Source organism: Brachyhypopomus gauderio, chromosome 3 (genome assembly GCF_052324685.1).
Source record: "Brachyhypopomus gauderio isolate BG-103 chromosome 3, BGAUD_0.2, whole genome shotgun sequence".
Taxonomy (NCBI): Eukaryota; Metazoa; Chordata; class Actinopteri; order Gymnotiformes; family Hypopomidae; genus Brachyhypopomus; species Brachyhypopomus gauderio.
In genome coordinates, this window is record NC_135213.1 from 37,258,372 (window position 1) to 37,269,375 (window position 11,004).

At 40.8% G+C, this 11,004-nt stretch overlaps 1 protein-coding gene across 4 annotated transcripts; it reads right to left on the reverse strand.

Annotated features, from left to right (window-relative positions):
* Nucleotides 1–52: 52 nt before the first annotated feature.
* On the reverse strand, nt 53–9,831 carry fam169aa (family with sequence similarity 169 member Aa). 4 transcript variants are annotated; one of them, XM_076998062.1, is made up of 13 exons: nt 9,676–9,831; nt 8,251–8,305; nt 5,648–5,783; nt 5,286–5,385; nt 5,114–5,199; nt 4,767–4,938; nt 4,493–4,672; nt 4,279–4,401; nt 4,086–4,198; nt 3,978–4,005; nt 3,737–3,833; nt 3,563–3,647; nt 53–3,425 (listed from the first exon to the last, which is right to left on the reverse strand). In XM_076998062.1, exons 3-13 carry the CDS (start codon nt 5,780–5,782, stop codon nt 897–899), a joined length of 3,648 nt encoding a protein of 1,215 aa, XP_076854177.1. In that variant the 5' UTR covers nt 5,783; nt 8,251–8,305; nt 9,676–9,831; the 3' UTR covers nt 53–896. The 4 variants fall into 4 exon arrangements, with proteins under 4 accessions (XP_076854177.1, XP_076854179.1, XP_076854180.1 ...); XM_076998064.1 differs by having other exon boundaries at nt 8,251–9,552; XM_076998065.1 differs by having other exon boundaries at nt 6,282–9,552.
* Between the last annotated feature and the right edge of the window lie 1,173 nt (nt 9,832–11,004).

Genomic DNA, 11,004 nt, shown 5'->3' on the forward strand with positions numbered 1-11,004 from the left:
ACACTACATATAAACAACGGATTGAAAACAATCAGACACACACAAAGGAAAACATCATTCATAAATGTTTATTTAAAAACAGTAAGAACAAATAGCAAATCCTGATTAAAAAATAAACAAGTAAAATACCACCAGCGTCACTGTTACATGAACAAAAAGACACTGTTCTCTATTTAATGCGACACTGGGAAACAGAAGATTAAACTGCTAATGGTTCGAGCACATGTCAGAAGGGTATCTTTTTTCACTGATTTGAGGTAAAATTGGCAGCTAAGGGGCAGTCATGGCCTGGTGGTAGGGAACTGGTCTTGTGACCGGAGGGTCGTGGGTTCAATTCCCAGACCTGAGGCCATGACTGAGGTGCCCTTGAGCAAGGCACCTAACCCCAACTGCTCCCCGGGCGCCGGGCTAGGGCTGCCCACCGCTCTGGGCATGTGTGATCCACAGCCCCCTAGTAATCACTAGTGTGTGTTCTAACTGCACAGATGAGTTAAAAGCGAAGGACAAATTTCGATTGCGGTGTAAAAACCACAATTGACAAAATATGGCACATTTACAAATACTTTTTTAACAAATACAAATTATTTGTGCTTCTATGTTTTGCACAAATTCAATCTTTATCTAAATGTATTCACAAGCACAAATATGTAGAGACAGTATTAGATTTTGCATTCATAAAAAAAATTTATATATTGCAATATAAATTTAGAAATATTAGAAATAACTAAATTAGAACACATGCATTTTATTTAAAATTTTACATGTGAATGGAATCAATTACTTATCAGGCTAAGCATAACATCTATTATCTTTAGAATTAAAACTAAAATGATTTTTTTTACTATGCTTTTACTAGAAAATCCCTTAGTAGTATATATCCAACTCTGTGCATTTACCTATATACTTTTTGTAGCAAGGCGCTTAGATTGACGGGGTGTTAGCTCGCCTGGGACTTTTCTTTTGCCTTGGGATTTCTCTGTCTCCTCTTCTTCGTGTACTTGTTTCGCCGTTTCTGCCTCTGTCTTCTCACCTGGACTCCCCTTGCCCTGAGGCAGGTGCGTCTTCCGCCTTGGTGATCTTTTCTCAGGTGAGGTTGATGTTGATGACCTCCCACGAAGGTCTTGTTTTATCTTTACAACAGGTTCCCCTTCCTCATCTTTGGTTTGATCTTCACATTCCTCATCCTCATTTTCCTCTTCCAACTCTGAAGTACACAAACCGGCATTGATGTTTTCCTCTACTGTCTTCATCTGCTCCTCTATCTTGTCCAGAACTGTATTTTTCCCCCCATCAGTCAACACTTTTGCCTTTGCTGCTTCACTTTCTGTGATATTTTTTTCTTCCTGCTTGTCTGAAATGACTTCACTCTTGTCTGTTGAATCTTTCCGTTTTGTGCATATCTCTCTCTGCTGTCCCTGATCAACAATCTTATCAACAATCAATGCTTCCATATCCATACTTTCAATATCCGGATGGACCCCTGGTTTAGATCTTCTTTGTGGTGGAGATTTGACTATTACAGTTCTATTTCTAAGCCTTATGCTTGTGAGTGTCTCTTCCTCAGGGTTTGGACACCTGCTCTGGACACTCTCACCCTGAACAAGTCCCACACCCTCTTGTTCATCACTCTGAGTTTTGCTATTGTCACTGGGTGCCTCAATTGCAGTATAATCTACTTCTATGGTAATCTCTCTTACTTTATCAACTTCCAGTTTTTCTTTTTCCAAAATATTCTCCTCTTGTTCGGTGTCCCTCCTTGGTGTGTTATCTGTACACAACTCCACGTTTAACTCTAGGTTTTCTGTTATGCAGACCCCTTCATTCATCTCTTCAAGTGTTTTCTCTTCCTCTGCAATGTTGGTCTTGTTTACCCTTTCCTGACGTTGCATTGTCTTGGCAGACATCTCAGTCCCACTCGTTTGAATGAGTGAAACTTTATTGCAGTCCTCAAGTACAACAGATGTTTGTTGGAGTTTCATACCTGAAGTTGACGCCATGATATTCTGCCCCTGCTTGTTTTCTGGTGCCCTTCCTGCCGTGGGCTCCTCCTCGTGGTCTTCGTCGTGGGCTGCTTCTACTTCAACACCTTTCACAGCTTCAGCGTCTTGAAGATCAGGCGGCTTCTCTCCATAGGTCCTTGCTGCTGTAGCATCTCCAGGGTCTTCTGATGTGTTTGTGTCTTGTTCTGTTACCTCTTTGACATTTTCCTGCATGTTATTTTCATCTTGAGGACAACTGTCCATCGTCTTCTTCTCCTCTTCACTGAACTCTTTTTCAGTTCTTTCAGCATCTAAATCGCGTTTACCTGTCTTGGTCGATTCAGTTTCACCAGCCTGTTCTTTAAGTCGTTTAGACCGTCTAACTGAGATCCCAGTGGATTGTGGATTGTCAGCATGTCGTCTTTTTAATTCCTCCTTGTGTGCAATATCAGAATTATCCTCTTGCACCAGTTTAGTTAGAGTATCCGATTCCTCATCATCAATTTGATTTGGCTTGCAATTGGGATCTTCAGCTGGGGTTTCTTTAACTGTGCTGGCCTCCTTCATGGGTTCCTCGTCGTGCACCTGTCCTTGGCCCACCACAGTCAGCTCTGGAACTCTGCATGGATCATGTTTCACAGCACCTTCCTCCATCTTTTCATCATTGCGTTCATCAGTTTCTTCAGAGGCGCCCGTGGCAACGTGAACCGTACCATCATCCATCACCTTGTTTTCACTTCCTGCGGTTTTCACCACGTCTTCGTCTGTATGCTCTTGTTCAGATGGCTCAATCTGAGATGCCGTCTCTTCCTTCTCCTCTTTCTCTGCTCTTCTCTCTTCTCTGGATCTACTAGAAACATTGTTCCTATCCAGTTCTTGACTTCCTTCATCCTGAAGCTCTGACGATCCTTTAGCAGCTACACTGCCGCTTGTTTGCTGGTGCGAAATTTTGTCTAAATTTAAAGGCTCGACTGAACCCTTCCAAACTGAGGTAACTTCCTTTGTGTTCTGCCCATCTTCTGCTGGTACCATTTCTGTGGCTGCTGCTCTCTCTTTGAGGTTACTGTCATCTGTTGTTTTTGGATTTAAATATTCAGTTTTCAGATTTCCCTCTTTCTCAACACTTTGCTTTATAGACCCAATCAAATTTTCATTATCCTTGTGAACTTCTAAAGATGAGATGTGTACAGGATTCAGGTTGCGTTCCTCCACCGTCACGGTTTTTATCTCCTCAGTGCCTTTCACACTGTGTCGCGTCATAACCGCAGTCACCTCTGTTTTCCTGAAGGCCTCCTCAGAAGTGATCGTAGCTTCCTCCGTGACAGGTTGGATTTGATCATCTGGAACACACTCCTTGGGTTCAGCCGACTCTTTGTGGTCTTCACACTGAGGATGAGTGACCACCGATTCGTCTGCCACACCTTGAGTCAACGTGACAGCCGCATCCTACAAAAAATGACATGTCCTCTAAAAAGTATGTGACTACAAAAGGATCTGGTTAAAAACAGCAAGGAATTAGACTAATCAATCATTGAACAGTCGTGATGCACCTATGAACTCAGACTGTTCTGTCAATCACATACCTCCTTTACATTGAAAGGACGTACACCATCCTCACACAACGGCTCATCCACCAAGCACTGCTCTCCTGTCTCCGCAACTTCTGCCCTGTATCAGACAAACTTCTAAATTAGGATGGCCCACATGTCCTCAATGCATTTAATCACTGAATAAAGTGATGAAAATTGTTGTGTGACCTAATTATTTTCTTAGGTGTCTCTCCTATTTCTTCTCTAAGTTTGTGCTTGAGGTTTGTTCTCCCATAACTTGCTGTAACAGGCGTGTCCTCAACCTCTGGAATGATATAGAAAGTGATCTTCTGGCTCTTAGAAACAACCCTTAGAAACAATCCATAGAAACACAACCTTCTACACAAAACTGCTCATTTGATAAGAGTGTGAGATACAGCATGCATGGTCATGACTACCCTTTACTTACTTTTTGTTGATTTAATATAGATTATCTCCTAGAATTAGAGAATACAATGAGGTTATAGCATGTTTTTACAAAATTATATAAATAAATATTAAAAGTTTAATAACTTACCTCAACCTCTTCTGTGTACTGCACTGTCCTCTCTGCTTGTGTAATCTCTTCTTCCGTTATTGTATTTGTTCTGTCTGCCTCCACATTCAATCTGCTCACAACTGCGTGATTTCCTATTAGGAAGTAATGACTTGAAAGTAAACAAAACGAACAATTGTTTTGGATCTGATGTCTTAAATCCACCTCTGCTCACCTTTTGCCTCAATCGCCTGTAGCCTTTTACTTATCCGAGTCTTCTGGAAGGAGGATCCGATACCTTCAACTTCCCAAAGCACTTCTGTGTCTGCTGGATATTTGCTGAGATACTGTTGACAAACTGTCCAAAAAGAAATGTACAATTGCTTGTGTAGGGCAGAAAACAACATTCAGAGGTTACAATTTCAAATATCACACTTGTATGGCTGTACCTTTATACATTGCTGTTTTAAGTGGATATTTCAGTCCCAGAAAATTACTTCTGAAACCGTCAACAAAGTCCTCTAACATGTGTAGACCGTATCCATTGCCACGATGACTCTTTCTTACAAAAATTGTATCCATTACAGGTAACTGATAACACTGGGTCGAAAACAAACCGCACAAACTTCCTGTTGAGAATGAGAACAAATGAGAAAATTGGAACCAATGCAAACTTTAAAACCAATAATCTTAAAATGTACACCTGATAAAGGACCACGGTACCTTCAGCCTTGACTGAGTAAAAGCCAATGGCCTCCCCATCTTTCCAAAAGATTTTGGCTATTTCATTTTCTCCATGGCAGAGAAATTGAACATCATCACAAGTCATCTCCTTCGTTCTGAATATGATTCTGTTGAGAACATATAGTACTATCCTCTCTCCCAGGGTCGTGACCTGGGACGGACAGACAAAAGGTTTTACACTCTACCTCATTTTTTATACAAAGGAAACATGATGTGACATGATGTGAATTTCAGATGAAACCCAAGTTAAACTATATAAATGTGAAATGCAACATCTTAGAAAAATGAAGTCAGTCAGGGTTTAGTTGTGGTTATAAGGTAAGAACCTTGAGCAGTCCTGTACGTGAGGGGTTTCTTGTTTTAAGAATGTCCTCAACTGACCACCACTGATCCAGCAGGTAAAGTCCAACAACTGACAACAACATATGACTTTGTTAGTTATAAATATATAAATAGTTTAACAATATAAATGTTAAGATCATTTCCATATTTTATCACCTGTAAAAAGGTCTTCTGGTAAAAACAGTGCAAGGACCTTCTGTTTAATGTTCTCTCCATAGAGGGGTACAAAGCCAATATTTCTGAGGCCAACCTCTATCTAGAACAAGGAATAATAATATGACTTAATAACTGATTACCAACTGATTCAAACTAACTGATTCTAACATTATTCAATTACCGGCTTGATTCACCACTGGCATATATGAAATAATAAATTGCAGTCAGGTCTCATTATGAATATCGTTTGCCAGTACATTAAGAATAACATTTCCAGTACATTACTTTAAACATGAAAACATAGGAGTGGCATTAACACATAGGCGTCTGTTTCAGACATTATGTAAACAGTACACTCTCACCTGTTTGGAGTGAGGTAGGGTGAAGCAGTCCCGTACGTCTGGATTTCCGCTCCGCAATTTGGACATGTAGTCCTCTGCTGAATGCTCTAGGTATTCTGGGTCCACTCTGTCCAATAAATCCACCGGGAATTCCATCCTGAGTTACAAATATAATCACACACAGATGTTAACGCCAGTAAATTCACCTTCTTCTTCACCTTTCCTTAACTCACTTGCTCCTTTCACAACGTTTTATTCAGAAATCAGGAGCCGTGTGACTTGCGAGTTAATTATTCATTTGTCCAAACTTTGTTTTCGATCAGAACCTCCTTCCCAATACATAACACATCAAACATGTTCAGACACCAATGGAAAAAGCCCCCACATCGTTCAATTAAATCACGTGACCATTAACTTCTCAAGAGAGCACTTAATCAACAAAGCAGTAGCCAGAGACTGGCTTATAGTACTCAAGTATAATTCAAGTATTTATACTTTTATTTTTACACAGAAATTTGCACTTGGAGACAAGGCCTATCTGTGAGGTCGACAGAGGTCAAACATTCACATAATCTGACATTTTAATATGAAACCAAATGAAAACACACAAAAAAAACAATTGATCAAAACAAGAACCATGTGGAAATGGCCAAACCTGGTTTAAGTGTCGAACCTTCAGCTCTTTGCAGTCCGATGTCAATATGAGCACATGCCCAATACGGCCGCACAGAAGCAAACACAAACAAGTTTCCTGTCTGGGATTTTCACTTGATGTTAAAGTTGAGATTCCACCTCCAAAATTATTCAGCACACCGACAGGTTAGAATGGATGCGTACACCCAGAACAGATGTCACTGCTACAATAAAATAATTTCTGCCCCATGCGTTGGGCGCTACCTTCCTAATTCCTCCCAGTCTGTGATGTTCTCCACCCAGAGCTCCACCCAAACCAACATAAAGTTCAAAGTTTAAACCCATCTTAATTAACCACTCGTTTCCTGGCAATGAGTCTTTTGATTTGTTAAGAAGTATGTCACATGTTCTTTTGTTTTTAGTGTCAGCATTCCTTTCTTTGCCATAAACAGCTGGGTTTTCATCAGAACTGCCTCCAGCCTAGTCTGGCCCAGAAAAGAAACAGGCATGGCACAAATATCTTTAATGTTCACACAGCCTGTTATGTCCTTTCACTTCAGACACAAGTATTGCATCTAACTGATAAGGAATTTGTCCCCAAGAACGCTGTGCCGTAAATGTGATTTGAACACTAAAAATTTTTAGAAGAGCCTGGAATGAAGGATGTAAATGTCAACTGTCTTACAGTTTTTGACAACTGCTAACATGCGTTTCCCAATACTTGTGATACATTATCTTCAGCAGTTGGCCACATGTTTTCATCCACATCACATCTGATGTTGGCCCTTGCCATGCACCTGGGACAGAAAAGCTTGGTATGCCTTATTCACCCCTGGTAGTCTTCAGCTGAAATGTCTCTGCAGCCGGGATCCATTGCATCCAGGAGGGACATTTGGTCATGGGGCCGATGATCATACACCTTCAACCTCCAGACTGAAAAAAGTTCCTTAGTGGTGTTGAGGAAAGGTGAGATGGGCGGGAGGAAAAGGGACATCACTCTTGGATGGTCTATAAACTAGTTTGTGATGAAATGCTACATTGTCCCATTACAAATGTCCTCGTGTTTCCTCCCACCTGTTTCATTTCTGCTTCTGGAACCAGTTGTTGGTAGAGTTCATTCAAAAACGAAAGAAGGAGGTCACTGTTATAGGGACCAATCTGGCATTTGTGAAGGACCAAACCAGCACTTGAGATTGCAGGACAAATTGTTATATTTGCTCCTCTCTGACCCGCTACATTACTGTACTTCATTTTATTTCATTGATCTATATGTGCAAAAAATATGTATTACAGTAATAACTTTTTCAGCTGCCTTTGTTTTTGCAGAACTTTGCATTTTATACAGTATTTAAGGTTTTGAACCTTAGGTTTTCATTTTTGACATGCTGTGTGCAAGCAATTTTAAATAAGGCAAAAATGATCCAGAATTTTGTTATTGGATAAAATTTAAGCATTATAAAAACATGTAAAACGACTACGTTTTTTGCCATAACAACATGAATTGAACTAATAGTATAGCCACTGAAGACTGATGTTGTGTTCAATGTGTTTAGAGTTTTGAAAATGTGACTACAGATTAGACAAATGCATGTTAGCAGTCGTCAAAAACTGTAAAGGACATAGCAGAAATGACACTTTATTTATAGGTAAGTGTTATGTCTTCATGTCTTCAGTATATGTTCCAATACAGAGGCCACAGGCTCCACTGTGTACAGATACGCTGCAGGATACCCAGCAAGTCCAGGACGATCATACACATACTGACAAACCACTGAACACATAGAAAAGGGAGTGATCTGTCACACACAGAAATAAACACGCAAATGAATGCACAGAAGACCTGACACCTCCCTTCTCAGGTTTTACAAGTTTACAGTCACTGTTGACTGTTGTTGGCTTCGGGGAGTCAGCCCCTCTCTCTCTCTTACGTCAATCACACGGAGAATTAGCCACAGTGAAAATAGGAAAATAAGAAAAACCACGTCACTTACGCTGGCGGCCAGATGAATAGTGCTGTATCTGCCTGTTGAGGAGAAGGTGTGCTGTCTGTAAAGTTAGTTAGGAAAATAGGAAAGTAAAGGTCACAGAAAAATGGGCAGGAGTGTTCTGCTGTTGTGTGTGTGTGTGTGTGTGTGTGTGTGTGTGTGTGTGTGTGTGTGTGTGTGTGTGTGTGTGTGTGTGTGTGTGTGTGTGTGTGTGTGTCTTTATGTGTGTGAGCATGTTTGGATATGCTGTAAGCAACTGCAGTGCATTCCCTCCACCGCTGCACACCCCTGAGGTGTCTGCACAACAGATTCCTCCTAGATCACAACCCCGGTCCCACGGCTGTTCCAGAGGCAGGAACTGCTTTGTGAAGTTTTTAATAAAACCCTGAAACCGTTTTGGTTTCCTGTGGATGACTGGGGCTTAAGCTCAAGGCATCATCAGGTATTTCTGCATTGAGTCAACAGATGGAATTAGTTAAAGTTCCCCAGATCTTAATCGATACAAGAGCCGAGTGTACATCTAACACAGAGAGTAGAGTCTACCTGTTCAAAACACTGTGCAATATCACCCTGCACATATAACGCCAATTTCAACTTCACATGTACAATGGACCTCATTAAACAGACTTTTCTGGCTAACATTTCATTATTTTCGGGACCTCACAAGGACCTATGAGACACAAGTGAAGAAATACAACATAACACCCACTTTCACTCCACACCAGGTAGTCAACCCACACACTGGCATGAAAAACGTGTGGGTGCACAGTCCCATTACCGTCTAAGATAGCGCCCACTGCCAAGTTTGGGTTCCAAAGTGGAGGCACGTTATCCTGTGCTTTCCATGTAAACAAAATATACACGCAGCCTCTACTTTTTTGTCACGAATTTGCATTTGTTTTGTTTCAATTGTACTTGTCTTGGAACAGTAAATGGGACACCGCATAGCATAATGGTACGTTATAGACCAACACAAAAACGACATTTATCATTCGGTGTAGAAAAAACGCATGTGTTGCGTGATATGGGCTATTTGACATTTTGGTCTGGTTGTGTTTTCTTGTGACGCAGCATAAACTAACAGACTCGTCTCTCTAATGCAGTGGAAGTCCTCTCTCGCTGTGTTAAAGCCACTACAAGCGTGCATTTTCACCAAATCTACTAAATCTATGCACTGGAATAAATCACATTTTGTTGTTTTGTGATATTTAAAGGTTTAACCAAAAAGTGTTTCGACATGTTCCTGGTGTTCCTCCATAATGGAATTTCGACGGTACAACAACTTCATGGTGCATAAAAGCTGGTGAACTGAAATCACAAGGCAGAAAACTTACTAAAACACTTGATGCATTATCAGCACGTAGCGACAGACCACTTTGTTCTGATAAGACTTTTGTTAAGTAAACAAAATAATAAGAAAAAAGCACTTACCCGAAATATTTTGACAATGTACTCTAACGTATAAAGATAAATTTATTTATGTATTTCGTTCCGTGAACAGCGATGATAGTATCACGTCGTAGTTACATAGTGGCTGGATGTGCGTGCATGCTCTGAAACGCCCTCCCTCCGCACGTTTGGGAGTTTTACACACCAACAGCTTAGGGGAATGATAACACAATCACATTATGTAACACAAGTCAACTCTCTAACAAACCTGGATGACAATAACGTGACCCAAGTACTGAATGACTTAACAAGTGAAAATATACAGGCTAATATGAATGACCTCAAATGTTTCTACTGAAAATACTTGCTTTTGCCTCAGGTTATTTGTTAAATCTGTTTGTGTAATAACCGACTATACAACACACTTTTGGGGGGACTGATCTATCTGGTCTTTTCTCTCTCACACAACAATGAACAGATCAAAGCTTTTCATTCCCATAGACGCATCTTAAAACTCAAGTAACTCAAGACTCTGCAGTAGCAGCCTAATGGCACCTTTAACCCTCGGCGCGCGCTGCAGCTCCAGAACGGTTCTGCGTGGCGAGTTTGCGCACGTGCGCACTGTTGCCCGCGCGCCTCTTCCACGGCAGGAGTCTACAGCAGCCACAGCAAGCTGGCATATAACAGCTGTGAAGGTCGTGAAACCAAGTAATGTCACTGGTGGTAAAAAAAAAAAAAGATGGGTGACGGATAAATCAGGAGGCACCGAGCAAAGTGACGTGGGTGAGGTATCTTCAGCCCCGGACGAGAAGCAGCGAAGCGGCCACAGGGACCTCTGATGGGCGGATGAGACACCGGCGCACAAGTCGTGGTCCATGATGGGAGGATTGAAGGGAGCAGGGTGGGAAATAATCACAAAAAGTATTTGTATTTGCAATTTGTGTCTAAAAATGTTAAAAGGAGACCGTGCAAGATCCAGACTTTAATCTTTAAAAAGTATTTTCAGAGTATATTTTCAGAAATATTGTTATTACTTTCTTCAAATCGTTTAATGAGGCCTGTGTATCTGTTCTGAATCTCACAGTATTTAATATAACTCCATGGTGTTTAATCTGGTGTATACTCGTTTCTCATTGTTCCGTTTTGATTCCAAGTTTTCACTCCCTTTCTCCATGTTTCTGCACGTTTGCATGTTTCTGCACGTTAGTAGCGCTGGTAAATAGTGACTGGATCCTTGACCACACGGTGGCGCTATTACTCCATTAACACGATTATAAAAATTATTTGTGCTAGCGGTTACTTGTAAATATGAACAATTGTTAATAATAAAACAGTGAGACAAGTTATTATTTGTTACATGTCTGTTCATTA

Excerpts from the sequence above, each read along its gene's own strand:
- fam169aa (XM_076998062.1), bottom strand. The coding sequence starts at position 5,782 with ATGGAATTCCCGGTGGATTTATTGGACAGAGTGGACCCAGAATACCTA. Across the intron at positions 5,386-5,647 it reads CCCTACCTCACTCCAAACAG|ATAGAGGTTGGCCTCAGAAA; the intron begins GTGAGAGTGTAC and ends TCCTTGTTCTAG. Across the intron at positions 3,426-3,562 it reads GTCCTTTCAATGTAAAGGAG|GATGCGGCTGTCACGTTGAC; the intron begins GTATGTGATTGA and ends CATTTTTTGTAG.